At 48.7% G+C, this 20,851-nt stretch overlaps 2 protein-coding genes across 3 annotated transcripts in view; one reads left to right on the top strand and one right to left on the bottom strand.

Moving 5' to 3' along the window:
* On the top strand, nt 1-13,325 carry ANKRD13A (ankyrin repeat domain 13A). 2 transcript variants are annotated; one of them, XM_018076427.2, is made up of 16 exons: nt 190-287; nt 1,790-1,843; nt 2,428-2,560; nt 2,689-2,813; nt 3,245-3,290; nt 3,897-4,040; nt 4,435-4,630; nt 5,198-5,264; nt 6,251-6,332; nt 7,037-7,101; nt 8,041-8,177; nt 8,468-8,625; nt 8,953-9,066; nt 9,757-9,908; nt 10,122-10,186; nt 10,951-13,325. In XM_018076427.2, exons 2-16 carry the CDS (start codon nt 1,835-1,837, stop codon nt 11,147-11,149), a joined length of 1,692 nt encoding a protein of 563 aa, XP_017931916.1. In that variant the 5' UTR covers nt 190-287; nt 1,790-1,834; the 3' UTR covers nt 11,150-13,325. The 2 variants fall into 2 exon arrangements, with proteins under 2 accessions (XP_017931915.1, XP_017931916.1); XM_018076426.2 differs by lacking the exon at nt 1,790-1,843 and having other exon boundaries at nt 1-287.
* Nucleotides 13,326-17,234: 3,909 nt separating this feature from the next.
* Nucleotides 17,235-20,851, bottom strand: part of LOC103760300 (sodium-dependent serotonin transporter) — a 7,349-nt gene continuing 3,732 nt past the window's right edge. Inside the window, exons 5-12 of the mRNA XM_029961199.1 lie at nt 20,711-20,814; nt 20,311-20,438; nt 20,101-20,213; nt 19,780-19,911; nt 19,582-19,681; nt 19,277-19,377; nt 17,983-18,150; nt 17,235-17,315 (exon numbers count right to left, since the gene is read on the bottom strand). Of these exons, the coding sequence (XP_029817059.1) occupies nt 17,235-17,315; nt 17,983-18,150; nt 19,277-19,377; nt 19,582-19,681; nt 19,780-19,911; nt 20,101-20,213; nt 20,311-20,438; nt 20,711-20,814 (927 nt within the window). The remainder of the gene's footprint in view (nt 17,316-17,982; nt 18,151-19,276; nt 19,378-19,581; nt 19,682-19,779; nt 19,912-20,100; nt 20,214-20,310; nt 20,439-20,710; nt 20,815-20,851) is intronic.

Genomic DNA, 20,851 nt, shown 5'->3' with positions numbered 1-20,851 from the left:
GCGTGCCGAGAGTGGGGTCTGGGGGGGTTTCCCAGGAGCAGGGCGTCCCCAGGGGTGGGGTTTTGCATGGGGTGAAGGGTTCACAGGGGCCGGGAGAGAGGAGGAGCTGCAGGGGTTTGGGGCTTGAGTAACTCGGGGTCTCCCGAATCCAGTGAGGGCCCCCGGCTCCCCCTGCCCACGTGTGAGCCGGGATGAGCTCCCCTGGCAGGGCCGACAGCGCCTTCCCCCTGCACGTCCTGGTCTGGAATAACGACTACAGGCGGCTGGAGCAGGAGCTGCAGGACAAGGTAAGGGCGGCCCGGGCACCCAGGGGGGGCCCAGGGGGGCCAGTGGTCCCAAAGAGCTCCTGCACAGTGCAGGGCTCGGTGCTCCCCACCCACTGCCGTGCCAGGGAGAAGCACCTTGGTGGTGCTGCCGGGTGTGTTGAGGGATCCCTGCACTGCTCTGCCTGTCTATTTGTGGTGTGGAAGCGATGTAAGAAGGCTCAGGAATATACTTGACTTTAGATAGTAAACATTGGCTTTGCATCTGCAAAACTCTGCTTGGAGCATTCCAGTGCAGCTGCAGAGAAGCTCTGTAGAAGGAATTAGGAGTCTCTGAAACAGCTCAAGAAGAGCAGCTGTGATGGACACTGGTTTATTTATTAAAATAATAAATGCTGCTTATCCCAATTGGAAGTCAACCTTCAGCAAAGGTGCTGCTGCCAAAGATCAAACCAGCCCCTGGCTTGCTGAGCACCAGTGGTTCTCATAGATTTGTTGCTGTCCAAGACTGGTGGCAGAGTTTTTATACTGGCTGGAATGTTTTCAGCATCTCTGGTAAAAAAAAAAAAAAAAATGGATCATTGTTCCATGCTGGAGAGTAGAAAACACAAAGCTGTCCCCTCTCTGGGACATAATGACGTAAGGAAACAGCCTGAAAAGCTGCAGCAGAGCTGGAGCAGCAAAAGCCCTCCTGCTGTGGGAAAGCTCTGACAGGGACTAGCGTGGGGTGCAGTTAATGAGCAGAGCTTGTTAATTGATTCTACCTGACACCACAAGTACATGAGCCCCAGACCAGCTGTGCCACCTCCTGGCTGTCCACCTGCAGCACTAACGTCCACCTGAGTTACTAATACCTGCTTGGAGCATGTTCCTGCCCTGCATTGGGAGGATCTTTGGAATGCAGTCACTTTTTATCTAATCTTATGCCTTAACAAACTCTTTAACCTCACCTGAACGTCGCTCCTGTGTAGTTATTTCTGTTCACCAGCGTTCTCACCTGGGAGGGTTTGCCATTAAACACAGCAGCTCCCAGCTGGGGAGTGCTGCTCCTCCCTTGGTTCCCTGAGGAAGCCAGCAGCGTGTGGAGATGGGACGTGTCTGTCTCTTACATCCTTTATCTGCTTTTTTAAACACCTTTTTTTTTTTTTAAAGTGTTCCAAAGATATATTTCCTCTCGCTTCCTTGGGATAAACTTCCTGCTGCCAGAGGGGCGTGTGAGGGGATTGGAGCCACTCACCAGCTGCAAACGGGGGTCGGGCCTGTGGGGACCAGGAACAGCAGCAAAGATAGTGGGGTGGGCACCCTTAGGGCCCTTTCCCTGTTGGTGCTGCAGGTGTTGGAGCTGTAAGAGGTGGGAAAACAAATTAATTAACGTTCCACCACAGAAGTGAAGAGAAGATGCTTTAAACTGAAGCTTTCCCCACTCTGTGTGTGATACTCTGACTTACTGCTGTCAGATAACCCTGTTAACGTGCATAATAACCTTCTTTTCTCATTCTGCTATTGACTTTCCCCTTTTCCTTTAGTTATAGATGCTCTTCTGTTTCAAATCTCTAAGCTAATAGTGAAAAATGTGTAAGGTATGAGTATGTTGTGCTTGCACGTTTTGGATGTTTGTGCCTATGTAGTTAATTTTTTGTTCTAGTGACTTGTAGAGAATGCCCTCACTCCTCATTGTGCTGTGTGTGCTTTGTGAAACACCATCTGCTTCTGTCCTCTCCTAGAGTGCTGTCCAAAATCCGTGTTGTATGCCCTGTTGCTTTTTTTTTCCTCCCTTTTCCCCCATTTTGTTGTACAGTTTAAGCCCTCTGTGGGGTCTCAGGCTGTTGGCTGTCTGTGGGGTGATGGACACGGACTAGAACTCCCATCTCCTCCTGGAAACAACCCTTCTGGAGGGAGACGGGGGGGAAATAATGACAGAAAAAGAAATGAGAAGCATCAACAAGAACTCACATCCCACAGTGATGTTTTTGTGCCCTTTATAGGCCCCGCTCTGCTTCTCGTCTTATTTCCGTGGGGAAGCGAGGTGGCCCTGCAGAAGGGCAGTGCAGGAGTGTTTGGGAACGGGTGCGTGGGAATGCCAGGGAATATTGACTCCTGGATTAGCACTGTGTTTGTGTAAGCCCTGATGAGCTGCATTACTCCTCTCTGGGACACCCAACAGGATGTTGACCAGCGGGATCCGCGGGGCCGGACCTTGTTGCACTTGGCTGTTTCCCTGGGTTACTTAGAGTCTGCCCGAGTCCTCCTGCAGCACAAGGCAGATGTGACCAAGGAGAACGCACAGGGATGGACAGGTGAGGCCAGCCTGGGCAGCAGGAGCCCGGGGTGATACTTCTCAGCAGCACATGCTGTATTTTTTGCTGTTATGCGGATCTTGGTCAGAAAGCGAAGTGAAACGAGGCAGTGTCTGTGTTTCTTTCAGTTTTGCACGAGGCTGTCAGCACAGGGGATCCAGAGATGGTCCAGATGGTCCTGCAGCATCGAGACTACCAGCAGGCCTTCATGACCCTTGGAGGAGTTCCTGAGTTACTCCAGAAAATTAATGAGGTAATTATTTCATGTAAACCTCTCACTCCAGACTGAATTCACCGCTATTCTCGTTCAAGTAGTTCAGTGAACTCCAGTCAGCTGGGTAACTGTGTTTTGTTCCAACCTGTGTATTCCATAGTGCTGAGGGAGATGGAGGCTTTTCCTTGACTTTACTTTGAAATCCTTAGTTATGAGGATTAAGGATTGCAACAGTGGAGGCTGAATCTGGAAGGTGTTGCTGCCTTTCTAGTATAATAAGGAAGAACAGCCCCCCAGAAAGCAGCAGGAGCAGCCAGTGGCTTTTGTGTTTGCCAGTTTCAATTTCAGTTTTAGCATTCACTTAGCATTTCTCCACTTCTGCTCTTTTTTTGTTTTCCTTTATCTAAAATGCTCACGAGAAACACTGCACTGAATGTATGAAGTATTCATCAAGTGTTTTCCTTTTCCAGACTCCTGACTTTTATGTGGAAATGAAATGGGAGTTCACTAGCTGGGGTAAGAATAATCCTGCTCCTCATTACCTTCTACAAGCTGCAGAAATGAGTTACAAATGTCCCACGAAATACACAGGGAAATATCTGCTCCTCAGAATCCTCCTCTTTTCTCTCTCAAAATAACCTCTTGTATTTTTGTTGCACAATTATTCTTTGTTTCCTGTTTATTGGGTTGGTTGTTTTTTGGTTGAGAGTTTAGCTGTTGCAGTTGCTGAAGACTTTCCTTGGGGTTTGTTTACCTGTCCCTGGCCATCCATGACTAAGTGATAACATCTCATCTATGGGTGCACAAGGCACTTGTACCTTGGGAGGTACCTGCTTTTCTCTTCAAGGAATGAACACTGAGCCTCACAGATGATTAGATATCCCAAATATCAAACTATTAGACTGCTAGAGATGGGGTTTATGTCACTTCACATCTTCTAGTCTCAACAAGTGTTCGCTTGAGTTAGGTGGGTTTTGTCCCTGAGCTGGTTGTTCCTGATCTCGCCCCCTCTGGAATAACGATCCCAGGGCTGAGCAATCCTGTGTCAGGGATGTGGCTGCTGCTGGAGTCCTCTGTGCTGCACCTCTTGACTGTTTCCTTCTGTCTCCTGATTCCCTGCAGTGCCCCTGCTCTCCAGGGTGTGCCCGAGCGACGTGTGCCGGATCTGGAAGAGCGGGGCCAAGCTGCGCGTGGACATGACCTTGCTGGGCTTCGAGAACATGACGTGGGAGAGGGGCAGGAGGAGTGTCATCTTCAAGGGAGGGGGTAAATACTTCAGCCTCTCCGGTCCCCAGGCACTGTGTGAGCACAATGGGGAATCTGATTTTGCACAAAAAGACCTCTTGAAGCTGAGTTTTGCAAGAGATTTATACGTATATTCACGAGAGTCTCACAGAGATACTGGTTTGTCATGGCTTGATTTCTTTCAGTAAATACGAGGTAAAAATTTGGTGATAGGGCTAAAATTTGACTTCAGTATTTTACTCAGGTTCCCCTCCAAATAAAAAATAATTTTAGCTCCAGCTCCAGTTTGATCCCAGCTGAGTGCAAATACAGTGAGGTGGCACCCACCCGGGTTTGATACACAACATATCCCCAGCTTTTCATTCTGGAACACTCCTGATGAGGTTTTTAACTTGAAACGTGGTGTTTCCAACAGACACAGGGGGCTGGGCAGAGGTCATCGTGATCAACCATGACGAGAAGTATGTTATGACAGAGAAGTTTGAGATTTCCCAGCACATGAAGCGTTTGATTTTGGGATCGATGACACCAAACAGAAAAGGTGTGGAAAGACGCCTCACATCTCCAATTATTAGCACGTGCCTTGATACCAAAAACATTGCTTTTGAGAGGTAAGGTATAAAGTTCCTCTTAACAAATTAAAATTTTGAGATTATGGATGGTCATAATAGAAAAAAAAGCTTTAAAAACAAACTCAAAAGCTTTTGGAATTAATTTTTTTATGGCTAGATTTGAAATCACTTTAAACTTCACATCCTGTTACATAAAGAAATTTGATTTGGTGAACCTGCCACTATTGCTTGGCAGAAAGTTCCCAGTAATCATTTGCAGAAAGCGTCCAGTTTATCTTAGTAACAAGATAAAATCATTAAGGTTGGAAAATACCTCTAGGATCATTAACTCAATGTTAATGGCTCATTACAAATTTGCATTTCACCCAAATCCATGTGCCGAAACCAATGGACAAGAACTTGCATTTTGTGGCTAATAAGTCCAATCTCTCATGAATGCTTTAAATAAATATGTATAGCATGTCTTCCTTGATTACTACACGTTTATCCAGTTGTCTGGGGTTAATAATCTGTCAAATGTTGTTTAAAATCAATTTTAGAAGAACAGGCTGGGGATTGTATAGAAATGCAGCTGTTTAGACACTGATGGTGTTCACTTCTTGTCAGAACCACATCTGGATTCTGGGTCTGGAAGACAGAAAAAGCAGAAGGTGTCAGTGGTTATGAAGCCAAGGTAAAGCCTGTTCTGTTCTTCCAAGAGGTCTTACAGCAATCTGAAGTGGGGTTGTGTTTTGCCTGTATTTCCTGAATATGTCAGGTCTAAAAATTCCCATCGAGACATGTATTGTGTTGCCAGCAGAACTGGGCAGGGGTGAGGAACTTCCAGGCTGCCAGGCTTGTGGGAGGCGTTGGAGCCTGTGTACAGGAATGTCAGCAGGGTATAGAGGAGAGGGGGGATTGAAGAGGGGAGAAGAGGGACAGAAGATCCAGCAGAGCTGCCAGCACTCCTTCCTTCCAAAAACTGACACTTAACTCATTCTTGAACATTGTTTCACTGTGTAAAACGTGAGGAACCTCTTGAAGTGCCCTGAGCACTCTCTAATAACAGCACTGCAAGGCACCAGCCATGAGTTGCATCATGACTTCATGAATTAGCCCCTGCCTGAGTCACAGCTGCTTAGAATGGTTCCATCTGACACTGGTTTTGTCCTTGATTTCACCTCAGTGAAGTATTTCTGCAAATAGCTTTAGCAGCCTTACTGTGGTAGGAATTTGAGTTCAGAATCACAAAATTTAATTTTCCTGATTCACGAGTCTGTGTTTACTCCAGGTTTGGGAATTTGTGCAATGAATTACATTTTGTAATTTCACTTAGCAGAAGAATAAATGCTGAGTAGCTTTTACATTTGTGTGAAGGCTTTTCCTGATAAGAGTGCAGGACTGTTCAGTTGGACAGGGGGTTCATTAGTGTTCCTGCAGAACTAAACTCACTAAATATCATTTGGGAGGTCTTAGAAGTGATCTAAGTGATCTCTGTTTAGGAAAAGCATCTGACTTTCTTTCTCCATTCCCTCTTAAAATCTCTTCTTTCCGGCAAGCTTGGAAATGCCTAGTTTTGAGGTTTGTTTAGTCAGTTTTGTGCACAGGGTGTTTTACTGCAGAAAACTCACTTGTTTAACCTGTGATGCTGCTTGGTTTTTGTCCCTGTGTTTTTTCAAGGTCTACATGGCAAACAATGTGAACGTGGTCACACGAATCCGCACGGAACATTTAACAGAGGAGGAGAAGAGGAGATATAAAGGTATTTTTCCCATAGGTCAACTGGAAACAAGTAGAACCTTTTGGCTCTCCGATACCTTCTCTGTGTGACTGCAGAAGAACTGAGCAGACAGACAAGGGAAATTATTTTCTTGATGACTTTGCTTTACTTTCCCGTGTTATATGTCTGAGGGAGCTCAATACTCAACCCCTAACCTACAAATGAACCTGTATTTATCCCAGCTCTATTTAGAGGAAAGCAAAGCCCTTCAAACCTGCTGAAAGTTTATTGACAGTTTTAAAAGGCTGCACTTTTCTGCCCTGGAATGTATTCCTGCCTGTACTTTGCATTGGCTGTAGTTACAAAATTCACAGAGGCCTTGTTTGCTTGGAGTTTTTGTTTCATTTTGGTCCACTAATTTCTTCTGGTATTTAAATTAGAGTACAGGGTAACCAGCCAGTAACTTTGTATGGAAGTTCTCCTACCCTGGGGCCACTGTGAGACATTGGGAATCATACAGGTGTCTGCTAATCATAGAAACCACTAAAAAAATCTTTGCCTCTATTCTGTGTATTGTACCTATTTCATACTGACAGCTCTAGGTCCTGGGCTTGCCTGGCAAAACTCACAGGAAATAGGAACAACTTATTTCACTTTGGGTTGGAGGCCTGGCTGTTAGCCTGGCCTGTATGCACATTTTGCTGCTAATTAATAGTAATAAGTGTTTTTGTTTTCCCTCCTGTTAGCTGAAGCTGACAGGAACCTCCTGGACTCATTCTTGGGGACAGTGGAGCATGAATATGGTGCTCAGGTGAGTGTCTGATGTCAGCACAGGTCACTGCAGCACAGAGATCCGTCCCAGTAGGAACTCCAGGTGTGTGGAATCACCTCTTGTTTCCTTAGTTTGGCAGCAATTTTGATTATGAGGTTTAAATTTCCCCTACGGATGTTTTTGTTCGGTTTAAGCGCTCAAATGTTCTGGATGAATAGCAGGTACCTCCTTCTTGGAGGAAAACCACGTAACCCCTGCTGCTCTGAAATGTCTGGATAATGATTCCAAACTGAAAGGGGAAATTTAGGCAAGATATATTGAAAAAAATATTCCCTATTAGGGTAGTGAGGCCCTGGCACAGGTTGCCCAGAGAAGCTGTGGCTGCCCCATCCCTGGAATTGTCCAAGGCCAGATGGGACAGGGCTTGGAGCAACCTGGTTAAGTGGAAGGTGTCCCTGCCCATGGCAGGGGATGGAATGGGTTGAGCTTTAAGGTCCCTTCCAAACCAAACCATCCCATGATTCTCTGTGGCTTTAGAAACTCCCCTGCATCTGTACATACTAAAGAACAGCAGATAATGGATTTGCTGTCTCTGTGTCAGGGTTGCACACTTACATGGATCTAGAGACTTTAGTTTCAAACACCCCATCAGAGTTTTGCCTTTAGTACAGGATTTGGGGTCTGGAAATGCTGTGGCTCCTGTGTGTGTTTCTGGTTGGTTTCCAGCTTCAAAATATTTAAGTAGATTCTTCCTGTTTCTAAAATACTTGGAGATTTTTACCCTCAGTAGAAACTAGTCTATTAACAGCTTGTATTTATGGCTGGTGTCACTGGTGTAGAATATATAAATGTATAAAACAGAATGTATAAAATAAGGAGAGTTACTTCACAAGAGGTAACTTGGAAGTTTCCTGTAGTAGCCACTGTCTGTTTCTTTTATACTTTTTGAGTTGGTTTTTTTCCACTCTTTCCTTCCAGAGTACGACCAAGACAACAGAGTGTGCTGCAACTAACAATCCCACTGCTATTACTCTGGAGGAATACTTTGACCCAGAATTTGATTTGAAAGGCAGAGACATAGGAAGACCAAAGGAAGTCACCATTCGAACACAGAAGTGAGAAATACCATTTTAACTGTTTCTGGTTTGTCTTTTCCCAGTTATCTGCTCTCTGGAAACCACGTTTACAAATATCCAGTGTGGTTTTTCCCAGCTTTCACAATTAATCATAAGATCTTTAAGTATTCAGCTGTAATCTATTTTTACTTCCACTGAGTCAAAGAAAACATTTGGACTAGTGCTGTAACTTGTTAGTAATCTCCTGTTACTGCCCAACTGCCTGTTTTGCTTTGCATATGTTCCTATACTGTGAATTTAGGATGTTTTTATGCTACTTTCTCTCTCAGATTTAAAGCAACCTTGTGGATGAGTGAGAAGTTCCCCTTGTCCCTTACGGAACAAGTTACCCCAATCATCGACCTGATGGCCAGAACTAGTGCTCATTTTGCCAGACTTAGGGATTTCATCACTCTGGACTTTCCACCTGGATTTCCTGTCAAAATTGGTAATATTTAGCAATTTTTATTGTAGCATCTTCGTAAATTCTGAATGACCAGTACAGAAGTATAATTTCAAAGACAGTGTCATTTCAGTGACAGTGAGCTGTTGCCAGCCCTTTCCTCTTAACTTTGATGCCTTAAATTTGCCAATCTTATTATTAAATATGAGATTTAGAGAGAGATTGAGAATAACTAAGGGCAGCTTCTTGGTGAAGTGAGTTACTGTGTGCTTTGTCATTACAAGAATATATCCCATGAACATGTAAGGGTCTGATGTAGGTGTGGAAGTGAGTGAGAGTTCTCTTTTTGACAGAAATCTTGTTCTCTTACAGAAATTCCTCTGTTTCACGTGCTGAATGCCCGAATTACATTTGCAAATGTCAACAGCTGCAGGACAGCTGAGAAAAGCTCCTCACAGATGGCTGGAGGTGCACAGTGTGAAGCAGGTAAGGAGTGGAAAGGGGCAGTGATCTCACCTTTTACATCTCTGTCAGTGGAATGTACTGAGGGGAGAGATGAGGAACGGCAGGGAATGAAACATTGACAGGTGAGGGGGAGCTGCACTGTGTTAGTGTGTGACACTGATCCTGCTGACCCATCCTGCCCCTTCCATGCTTACCAGACTGGCCAAACCCTGCTCCAGAAAGCTCTCCTGAGTATTTTGAGCTGTAAATTCTGGTGCAAGTTATTGCTGTGGGAAGTGGAACTCAAAATTGCTGTAAGTGACTTCAGAAAGAATTGGATTACATTTGAGTAAGATGTTCATAGCTGCGTATATCCAGTGATCCTCTGTCCTGTGAACTGCTGCAGGTCCATTCATGAGGAATAACTTCAGAAGAACCACTGCAGAATTTATCTTTTGCAGCTCCCCCCACCCCCATCTGGTTTTGACAGAGTTCAGGCACCTCAGTGCTCTGCTGCACCCTGGGTTTATTAGGTGTATCACTTCACATCATCCAAAAAAAGGACTGCACTGTTTTGGTTTGCCACAGGCTTTCAAAACCTCTTGGTGTATTTAGCTAAGTGGTTTATCTGGATTTTTGCACTTAAGTGTGCATAAACATCAGAATTCTTTATGTCACAACTTGTAGAAATAATACTTCTGCCATGTTTGCAACTGTGTTTGGCTTCTGTAGGTGCTGGTTTTGAGGTGGACCAGTCGGTGTTTGAGATCCCAGAGTCCTACCACGTCCAGGACGACGGCAGGAACATACACGTGCCGGATGAAGAGTATGAGATCATGCAGTTTGCCATCCAGCAGAGTTTGTTGGAATCTGGAGGAAGTAAAGTAAGTGTGCTGGAATCTGGGCAGTGACAGGTTTGGCGAGGACTGTGCAGATATAGGTGAAGGAAACCAGTGTGGGACTTGTTTTTCTAAGACCTCAGAAGATGAAAATCATGTATTGCAAAGAAGAAATAAGAGTGATTTAAGGGTGGCTTTCAGTGAGTTGCTCTGCAGATCTGGTAACTGCTGTGGAATTGTGTCTTTCCCCATCTGTAGGAATTGGGGGCAGATTCCAATGGAGCAGTTGCATATTCCCAGGACTTCGATATACAGTATCAGAGGTAACTAACTTTTTTCACATCAAGCCAAGCAGTGACAGAGTGAAAAAACCCACCTCAGTAGCATGAAGCAGTATGGCAGGTTTTTTTGTTTATGTGGGTAGCAGATGCACAGAACCTGAGGTCTCTTATTGTGCTTCTTCCAACTTTTAATTTTCCAGAAAGTAATGACTCCAAACTAGGCCTCCCTGGTTTCTGTAGTGTAGCTCTTCCCAGCTGTGGGACTGGTGTGGGCACACAACAGGTTCTTTACCCAACAAACAAGCGCAGTGCTTCTGTTCTGCTCTGAATTTGATCCCTCTGGGTTGAATGTTTGACTGTTAGATGCTGCAATCCTCAGGGCAGCTCTTCTTTCTTTTCAAAATCTTCATGTAATCCTTAAAAACTCAACATGTGTTTCATGGACACATGAGAATATGCTCTAGTGTCTGTCAGGTTTTGCTGCAGACTTTGTGCACACCAGGAACTGAATCTTCTGGGTTCTTTTGTACATGGGAAGTCATGTTGCCTTTAAACCAGGCGAGGATGCTTTTAGAGGCCCATTGAAAATACAACTGTTTGTATCTATGAAGGCTTCAAAGAGCAGGTTTGACACTGGGAATTTGACAGATGTGAGAACAGCTGCTCTCTTATCCTCAAGCTGTTTTCTGTCTTCTGGGAGAGATTTTCAGCTTTGTGGGTCTAAAACAGTTGCCGGGAAGGATCAGTGCAGGAAATGTCACATTGGCTCTGTCTCTTTACTTATCAGAGTTGTTCTTCTCCATCAGGGCACTGCAGGAGAGCCTTATGACAAGCTCGGGGAGCTCCCACTGCAGCAGCCCCAGTGAACCTTCCAGCTTTGAGAAAGACTTGCAGCTTGCCATGGAATTGTCTGTCCGGGAGCAGGAGGAGCAGGAGAAGCAGCGTCAGGAAAAGGAAGATGCAGAGCTTCAGCAAGTGCTACAGCTTTCTCTTGTGGAAAAATAACTCCTCAGTGACCTCCTGAAGTAAGGATGACCAAATCTGTGTAAAACTGAAGGTTTTTGGGGCTGTCAGTCTAAAGACCACTCCTGGATTGCTTAAGGAAACATTTCACCTGCCTTTTAAGTTGGCATCAGCAGCTACAAAAAGCTGACTTATTTTCATTTGAGGGAGTTTCAGATCACAGGACTCTGCATTTGGCTCCTCAACGGTGCAGTCTTAGCTTTGAAGGAAATGCTTTTATCTAAACTTATTTATTGAAGAGCAGATGGAAGTTTTGCTTTAGCATCAGGATATAGGATTGCAGTAAAGCTTGAAAACCTGATTTTTGGGGAGTTCAGGAGGGAAACTTCATTGCTTACCAAAGAAATACTCATCTGCTTCATTATTTCTCAGTAATTCAAAGCCATTGCCTGTTTCTTCCAGCTGTTACAGAGAGCATCTCCCTGCCTACACACACACACACACACACGGTAGTTCTTCATGCTGACAGATGTTTTCTGTTAGTTTTGTTTATATATGTGGTTCTCTCTCCTCTAGTTACTGGGATTTGGGCACATGCTCCTGCTTAAGAGGAATAATTTTATACTTGAACAGCTCCAGATTAAAACTAGTGCTTTCTGAAAAAGGACAAAACAAATAGCCAGTAAAATTTTAGATCCTCAAATGGGACCATCTGCCCAGTAAAGCAGCAGTTCCTGCAGTGATTCCAAACCAGCTCGTTCCCATGGTCAGAGGGCAGCAAGAAAATATGGGATAGATACAGGTGCTTCTTTGGGATCACTTGGTGTGTGCCTGAGTGTGGGTGCTAAATGCAACCAGGAAAAGAATCCAGGTGAGATTTTATTGTATCCTTATGGGAAGAGAAGTTTTAATTCTGTCATCTGGAAGGGAAACGTGTGTTGCTTTTTAAAACCCCAGCGCTCATCCTTCATGTGAATACATCTATTTTTTTATCTGAATGTTTTTATTGATTTTAAACCAAGCCACTAGGCCTACGCTCCTAAGACTGGTCTCGTAACAATTCCCAGGTCAGTTTTAACCAGCTTTCCTCAGGTTTTTGGCCATACAGGATGTTTGTAGCTCTTTTATCTGCACTTCTGTCAGTGTTTACAGTACTCACACTGTGACTCTCAAGTGCACTCCACAAGTACACGATGAACAGCCACAGGAAAGCCTTACAGTTGTTAAATGTGAGCAATATTCCTCTGCTCTGGCTGGCAGGAGTGGAGGAACCTATGGTACCCCTGCTCTGAGCTTGCTCCTAACCCTGCTCCTGTTCCTCAGGCTAAACAGGGCAGTTCTGGGTGACCAGCTATTAATTAACCAGTATAAAATCACTAAAAAATGGACTTGATCATAACCAGTGGGATAGTTGGTAACTTGGAACCCTATTTTAAACCAATAATCCGTTGTTTTACATAGGAAATTATTAAAATTCCTTCAGTGTGCACTAGGACTGGCCTCTCCACACTGGTGGTGTCCTCTGGTACAGCTTCATTCCCTAAAAACAGCTTCCTGGGTGCTGCAGGAGCGGGGACTGTCCTGCACAGGAGCAGTGGGCTGGGTTGGAATTGCACCTTTCTTTGAAAAGGGGATTACTGTGACTCTCACAGTTGGGGAAAAAGGGAATAATCCTTGTGTTGAGCTCCTGACAAGGTTGGAGGTAGGAGATGAAACCCTGGGTGTTTCCTCCAGTGGGAATAAAGAGTGCTGTTGCCTTTACACACCCAGCTGTCTGGCAGTGCCTGTCTTCTGTTAAGCATTTCACAGGCTACAGGAGGGGTAAAAATAATCATTTTTCAAGCTGACTTGTTCTGGGTTTGTATTTAAACTAAAGAACATTGAGCACTTTCAGTTGAAGTTTTGTTATGCTACTGCTTCTTAGTCCGGGACTGTAAAATAAATGGGATTTGCTTTTGGGTTTTTTGCTTTCTATCACATTTGTATCATTCCAGCTAAACTAGAATGCCCTGCTTCCCTCACCCAGGTGCTGCTTTTCTTAAAGCTTGACTTTCAACCCATACAGTGTAAGATGGATCCTCTGTGTGTGTTGGAAATAAAACCAAAAGTACAGCACATGTTACACCACACACAAGGATTTTTTCAAATGTGGTATCTGGAGTCTGTTTTAATAAGTATTTTGTGGCATTTTTGTACATTAAAGTGACATTATCATCTATGAAATTCTCAAAGGTAGTTCTGGTTTAGTCTGAATCAGGCACACAATCCCCAGAATCACTCTTGAGACATTTTCAGCCAAGTTTTGAGTCTTCCTGTCTTGAAAAAGGGGATCAGGTCAACACAGATCTAAGGCAGTGAAAGGCAGGGGGTTAAGCTTATTAATTTTTGTTTGCATCTTCTTGTGAGTAACAGAGATGAGGAGAGGGTTCAGATATGTTTAATACTGATGCCACTATTGCTGTGTAACAGCTGATTATAACTTCTCTTTCTGAGGAAGCTGGAGGCTGACGTAGCAAAGAGGAGCTCAGAGCTACAAACACTTAGAGCTTGTTCTAAAACTATAACCAGCTTTAAAAGTTCTTTAATCTCATGCTGCTTGTTTCTGAAAGCAGGACTGAGAATGTGCTTTTTTTTGTACTTTTGACTTGTTGTTTCAAGGCTCTTTACAACAGTAATTCCTGATTTTCTTTATTTGGAAACCCTTCTTACACTGCTTTGGCTGAGCTTTGGTTTGTGACTGGACTGCTGGTAACTGCACGAGGCTTGCAGGATGAGCTTTCACTGCACTGTTAACAGCTCCTTGCTAACAAACATCCATGGAAACCTTTCCCCAGCACTGCCCTCCCATTCCCTCACTGCTGAAAGCAGGGTAGGAACTGTGAGGTGACCAGAGGTGAGAATAGGGGCAGCCTCCTCCCTCTGTACAGTACAGGCCAGTTAATAACAAACAGCACATCCATGAATAAATAAGAGTCTAGATTGTTTACTGAGCTCTTTATTTGTACAAAGAGGCATGGCAGGGAGTGAAGAATGAAAGCAAACAGGAATGCTGCTCCAGGGAACACGGAGTGTGGCTGGGAGCTTCACCATCCACCCCCGTGAGCAGCACAGACTGCAGGCCAGGCTTTACAGCAGATGAAGGACTGAGAAAAATCAAGGATACAGGAATCAGTGAGCAAAAAAAGGAGCAGAAAGCAATAGAACAGTGCTGCCTTGCTTCCCCACTCTCGTTTCATTTGGATTAAGAACTCATTCTGTTCTAGGGGAGCTTCCTACTCTCATTTCACCAACTGAGCAGCAGCAAAGAAATTCCCCCCGTTCAATGCCAGTGGTTGGTGTCCTTCAAATGGAAGGGAAAACACCTCAGATGCAGCACAAGGGGTTAGACAAAAGCTCAACACAAATGTTCTGGAAGTTACATTTTAAGACACTAAATAAATTACTAACAAAACCACCTCTATGTTAAATACCAAAGTAATAATTAGTAAAATCCAGTTACTACTCGTAGCAGTGCAAAACAAAATAGCAGCATTCGTATGAGTGGGATTCAGTGTAAACACTTGGATTTGTTACTGAAAATGCATAAATGGGTCTGGCTGGAGCTCAAACACTTCCAGAGAGCCTGAGCCTGGCAGGTCCCAGCAGCTGCCTGGCTTGCAGACCTTTGAAGGCTCCTGTTTCCAGGAGGACAGTGACCAGCACATGCTGGAAACCCTCACCTGCACCCCAGTTCCAAACAGGTTCAGCAGGGCTGGTTTGGTATGAGGCTGTTTGGGGCTATTTAGCCAAGAGTTAAAGCAAATAACGTTGGGAATGACAAGCCTAGCCCTGAACAGCTACACCAGGATCCGGTGTTTCTGCTCAGAGGCAAGAACATGCCAGACCCCCTCCACCCCCCCCCACTGCTGTGGTGAGTCACTGAGCCTTTGCCTTTGGGCCATTTTTGATCGGTTTGGGTTGGGAGGGACCAGAAAGCTCATCCTGTTCCAACCCCCTGCCACGGACAGGGACACCTCCCACTCGACCAAGTTGCTCCAAGCCCTGTCCAACCCCCGAGACTCAGCGTTCAAACAAGGAACTGAAATAATGGGAAAACAAATGTGGCTGTGGTGTGATCGAGAGTGTGGACCTGCTCCTCGGACGACGTTCTCGTGCTGATCCAGGCCCCGCACGCCCACATGCACCAGGGATGCTCCCGAGCACATCCTGCAGGATCATCCTCGCTGAAACGCTGCAATTTGGGAGTAAGGGGCGTTGCTCCAGACCCTCCTCACAGCCAGCCGGGTTTGCTGCGAACACGCTGCCGGGAGCTCCAGGAGCCCGTTCGCTGAGGGCTGGGGTGTGATTTCCAGCCCCTGGACAGGCTCTCGCCGAAAGCAACGTCACGATGGAGCCACACGATGCAGCGCGGGACGAGACGGGCGAAAAGCCACCCCCGCATGGTCAGGGCATCGCCGGCGGCGGCGGGACAGCGGGTACCACATGGGAGAACCGGACGGGAGCAGAGCAGGGGTGGGACGGTGGGTACCAGACGGGAGAACAGGTGGGATGCAGCATTCCCTCGATGCCCCGGCAGGTCCCGCTCCGCTACCGCCGCCGCACGGGCCGGTACACGCAGATGGCCATGAGGATGATGGTGAGCAGGAGGGCGCTGAGGATGCTGCCCAGCAGCACTGCGGCGGGAAAAGAAACAGCGTTAATTAAACAAATAACTCCCGACAACTCACTCCCGAGCCCCGGACGGGCTGTGCCCGGTGCCCCCCGCTCCTCACCCAGGTTTCTGGTGACTGCAGCTTACACGCGTAAGGGCCGGCTGCGCATCCGACGGGCCGCGGGAACAGCGCCCAGCCCCGCGCCGGCCGACGAGCCATCATCGCGACAGCCATGCGACACAGCACGGACCCTGAGCGGACCCAGCCCCGCCGCCCACCCGGAGCATTTGTGCGCCAGGTCGGCTCCTGCCCCTATCCTGCCGCCCGCCCCGTCCCGTCGGCATTCCGGCCGCTTCCGGGGACCGACCGAGGGATTCGGGAGCGGGTCGGGACCCGGGAATTGGGATCGGCTGCGCCTCGCGTGTACCGCCCCTGGCGCGTCACTGAACCCCCGAGTGCATCTCCCCCAACCCCGTGTGTCCCCCCAGCTCCGTGTCCCTCCAAGCCCCGTGTGCCCCTCCAGCCTCCGCCGCGGGGAAAGTGAGTTTTGGAAGTGTTTAACTGGCCCCAGGGCGCTGAGGAACGTCGAGGCTGCACCGGGAGCGATAGGACGCGACTGGGAAGCCGCGGCAGGTGGCTGGTTCACACCAGTCCAGGGCTGCTTTGCCCCCACCTAGAATTTGGTTTTAAAACGAGATATGTAAAGGTCTTTCGCTTTTCAAATGCCGGAGGCTGCCAATTCTCCGGATGCCTCCGGCTCAGCCGGGATGGGATGTCAGGAGGCACCGACCTGCCTGGCTGAGGCAGCAGCTGCCGAGACCCACCCCAGGAACCCATCCCGGGGCCAGGCAGTTCCTCCGCTGGGCCTTGGACCATTGTAGCAGAACAAGGCATTGGTGTGTCAGGACAGCGGCAGCCCCCGTGTCCCCCAGCCCAGCCCTGAGCTCAGCCACACACGGCGCTTCATGAACACAGAAAGGTGGGCTCCGGCTCCTCTCTGAGCATCGAGATCAGCTTTATTTTCCGTGTCACAGGACAGCTACAGACATGCACTGCTCCCACCCACAGGTCTGCACAGGCAGGCCATGGACATCTCCAGTGAGGAAATTCCTCCTCTGTCTGTGCTGGAAATCAGGGTTCTCCTCCAACCCGGGGAGTTTGGCCCCTTGGCCCAACCCTCCCACAGGACACAGCAGTGGGTTCCATTCTCCCTGCAGTGAATCAGAGGATTCCCTGTGGTGGGTCCTGTCCTCCCTGCTGTGGATCACAGGTTTCCCTGACAGAAGTGAGAACAGGCTCCAGTCTGCCAGGACGTGCCAGCAGTGTCACTTCCACTGGGATGCTCAGGCACACCATGGAGCTGCTGCTGCTGGCACCGGGGCAGACAAAGAGGGGCAGTTTGTGGTGAGGAAGGCAGTGGCAGCTGCTCTCCTGCTGCCCCAGCAGTCCCTGTGTCCCCCGGCCACGCTGGTGCTCTACAGGATGGGTGCCAAGCCCACCACCTCTGCCCGGGGGGCTCGCGTGGTCTTCTCCGGCCGGATGCAGACGGCGAGGCGCTGAGGGAGAGAGCAGGAGAGGGAAAACACAGTGGGTTTCTGTGGGGGGAAGCAGCAGGCCCGTTGAGCCCCTAGGAGTTGAACCCCTAGAAGAGTACAGTATGCTGGATGGCGTAAGACCGTTCCCGTGAGAAGCAGAGAAGCTAATTAACCATTCCCATGAACAGTACGGCCTTGAGAAGCAGGGAGTTAATTGGCAAGTTGATAAGTAGGTTTAGGGAGGATAGAGATGTGCAAGGACAAAAATGTTGGCTATGTTCATGGTGCAGGTGCATGATAATGGTAATTTGTAGAAATTATATTATTTACAAAAAAAGTGTATTAGCTTTCCTAATAAAGGATGCTGCTGCGCTGAGGCTGCAGACAGCACTTGTCTCAACTTCTTGTGCAGTGTGTGTATGTGTATGTGTGTGCTTTTCTATATCGACCAAACCTAACAACTACAACAACTACACCGTGACAGTTTCCTTCCTGCCACGAAGCCACGCTCCTCTGAACACTTCCCAGGCAGCTCTCCCAGTGGGATTTAATTGCCATATGAACAAAGATACTGAGGACACAACCACCTGCCCAGCTCCCTAACCCTGGTCTCAGGCTGACCCGAGCAGGGGTCTCTGCCCACCCCAGCCCACCCAGGAGCCATGAGATTGCCCATCCTGTTCCTGACCTGCTTGAGAGACCCCGGTGTCCAGACGAGCTTGTACACCATGTAGAAGGGGATGCAGATGAAGGACGATGCTCCGATGAGGTGTCCCACTGAGGTGCTCCACTCGGGGTACTGATAGTCAAAGAGGGTCAGGGGTGGCTGGTCCAGGAGGGAGCTGATGACTATGAACTGTAACGAGCGGAGCAGAGCTGTGAGGGACCTCAAATCCTGTGAGCAGGTTGGGCCCCTCACCCCAAGACAGACAGTGAGGGGCTGGAGCATATCGAGAGAAGGGAATGGAGCTGGGGAGGGGGCTGGAGCACAAGTCTGATGAGGAGCAGCTGAGGGAGCTGGAGGGGCTCAGCCTGGAGAAAAGGAGGCTCAGGGGGGACCTTTTCCCTCTCTACAAAACCCTGACCAGGAGGGTGGAGCCAGGTGGGGGTCGTGCTCTTCTCCAAGGTAAAGAGTGACAGGACAACAGGAAATGGCCTCAAGTTGTGCCAGGGGAGGTTTAGGACATTAGGGAAAATTTCCTCACTGAAAGGGTTGTCCAGTCCTGGCACAGCTGCCCAGGGCAGTGGTGGAGTCCCCATCCCTGGAGGGATTTAGAAGCCATGTGGATGTGGCACTTGGGGACATGGGTTAGTGGTGGCCTTGGCAGTGCTGGGGAATGGTTGAACTTGATGATCTTAGAGGGCTTTCCCAACCCAATTGATTCCATGATCTCCCCAGCACTGATGGCAGCTCATCCCATGGGTTATCAGGTTAAGGGGGTGGAACAAGATGATCTTTAAGGTCCCTTCCAACCCAAACCAGCCTGTGATTCCATGATTCTATTAACACCATCCGTGTCCCACTGCTCCCCCTGCTCTCCCAGCCACGACAGGCCAGCGTGGACGTGTCAGTGCCATCTCCCAGGCTCCCCCCCTCGCTGGGTGAGGGCTGGGGGTCTTTGTCTAACGACCCCCCATGAGACAGTGGCCTGTGAAGGCTGAGTGTCCCCGTGCTGAAACAAGACCGTTTGCTGTCTGCTTTGATGATAATACTCCTCTCTTAATAACCAGGGCAGAGTGCTTAGAGTCATAATTAATCCTCACAAGGCCTCTTCTCCTGCAGATCCAGTGAGATTAGACCCCTCTGCCTCTTGCCAACAGCAGCCTTTGAAGTGCCGGGGGAGCTGGCATTTCAAAGGGGATGGATCCAGCCCTGTGCATGGAGATGGACCTGAGGCCGGCCCTGCCAGGGATGCCGTGGACCAGGAGGATGAAATGAGGCTGCACTTGACCTGTCTGTAGTTCTGGCCATGGATACTCACTGCTAGCAAGGCAGGGCTGACAGCAACCCAGCACAGCTTCCAGAACAGCCCTGGGGTGAAGCCCAGCATGGCTTTGACATCGTGGGAGAACCTCTGTATCCCTGCCAGAGGAGAGAGCTGTCACAGCCCCACTGGGCACGTGGGTACAGGGACACTGACAGCCACGTGGACACACCATCCATCCCCTTTCCAGGAGTCACACACAAGCTTCTGCCCCTCAGTCCCCGGGTTTACTCACCTGTGTAGGGTTGCACACCTGTGTAGGTGCCCACGGGATGTTTTCCGTGACAGAGGCAGTTTCTTACCGTAAAACCAGGACACAGCTATGGTTTCCAGGAGCACCACTGCCAGGATGGAGCAGCCAGCACCGAACTCCTCCAGCAGCTTCACCACGTAGGCTCCCCCCTGGAGTAGCATGAGGAGGGAGGGTGGCTGCAGACCCCATGGGGGTGAAGGAGTGGGAGTGTGGGGGTCAGGGATGGGGCTGTTTCAGTGGTACTCACATAGGTGAGGGTGCTCAGGGAGCCCAGGAAAGAGACTGTGATGAGGCCGAGGACAAAGAGCTCCCGTCGCCCGGCCAGGAGCTGGGGGTACTCATCCATCACGGCCGTGATCACGGCCTCCAGGCCCCCAAACTGCAAAGGAAATGCTGGCATGGGGTGGGGAAATGGGATGTGGGGACAGTCCTGCTCTCCAAGAAAATCCACTCCCTCCATGGCAGAGTGGGGATGTCCCATCCCATCCCATCCCATCCCATCCCATCCCATCCCTCATCACCCTGCTGGGGACATGGCTGGGTTGTCCCTTTCCGCAGAGGCACCTACTGTGCTGTCCAGCCCCAGTGTGATCACCATCAGGAAGAAGATGATGGCGAAGAAGGTGGATCCCACCATGTTGGCAATTGCTTCAGGGTAGGTGATGAAAAGGAGGCTTGGCCCTAGGAGGGGACACTGGCTTGGTTGGCTGTCCCTTGGCACAGCCTGGGGTGTGGGTGGGAACATGCTTGGGGAAGGTGCTGCTGGAGGGATGAGAACCTTTATCTCTGGCTACATCCTCCACCTCCACATCCCTCATCTCAGCCATGTAGCCCAGCACGGTGAAGATGACAAAGCCTGAGAGGAAGCTGGTGAGGCAGTTCACTGCGCTGGTGATGAGAGCATCCCTGGAAGGCAGAAAGTAGGGAGATCCCCCCTCCAGATCAACCCTCACCCCGGTTGAGCTGCTCTGGCCACCTTCCCCCCCTCCCGTTCCCTCTTCTGGTCCCTCACACCAAAATCATCAGTGAAATGGGGAAAGATGCTCAGCCTGCAGCCACGGGGACCAGGAGCTGTTGGGATGTGGCCACGGGGACCAGGAGCTGTCAGGATGTACCCCTGCTGCAGCTATGCCTGTGCAGCCCCTGTGCCCACCGGGGCCCGTGGCTGCAGAACTCACCGGTAGCAGTTGTTGTGGAAAGGGTTGTAACTGGCCAGGGCAAGGAGTACTCCAAATCCAGGACCCAAGGAGAAGAAAATCTGTGCAGCAGCATCAACCCAAACCTGGTGGGAGAAGCAACAGGAGAATGGGCAGGGCAGG

This window comes from Manacus vitellinus, unplaced genomic scaffold, assembly GCF_001715985.3.
Source record: "Manacus vitellinus isolate BGI_N305 unplaced genomic scaffold, ASM171598v3 scaffold_31_pilon, whole genome shotgun sequence".
Taxonomy (NCBI): Eukaryota; Metazoa; Chordata; class Aves; order Passeriformes; family Pipridae; genus Manacus; species Manacus vitellinus.
The sequence above is the reverse complement of the archived record's forward strand: the minus strand, read 5'-3'. Positions and strand labels throughout refer to the sequence as shown.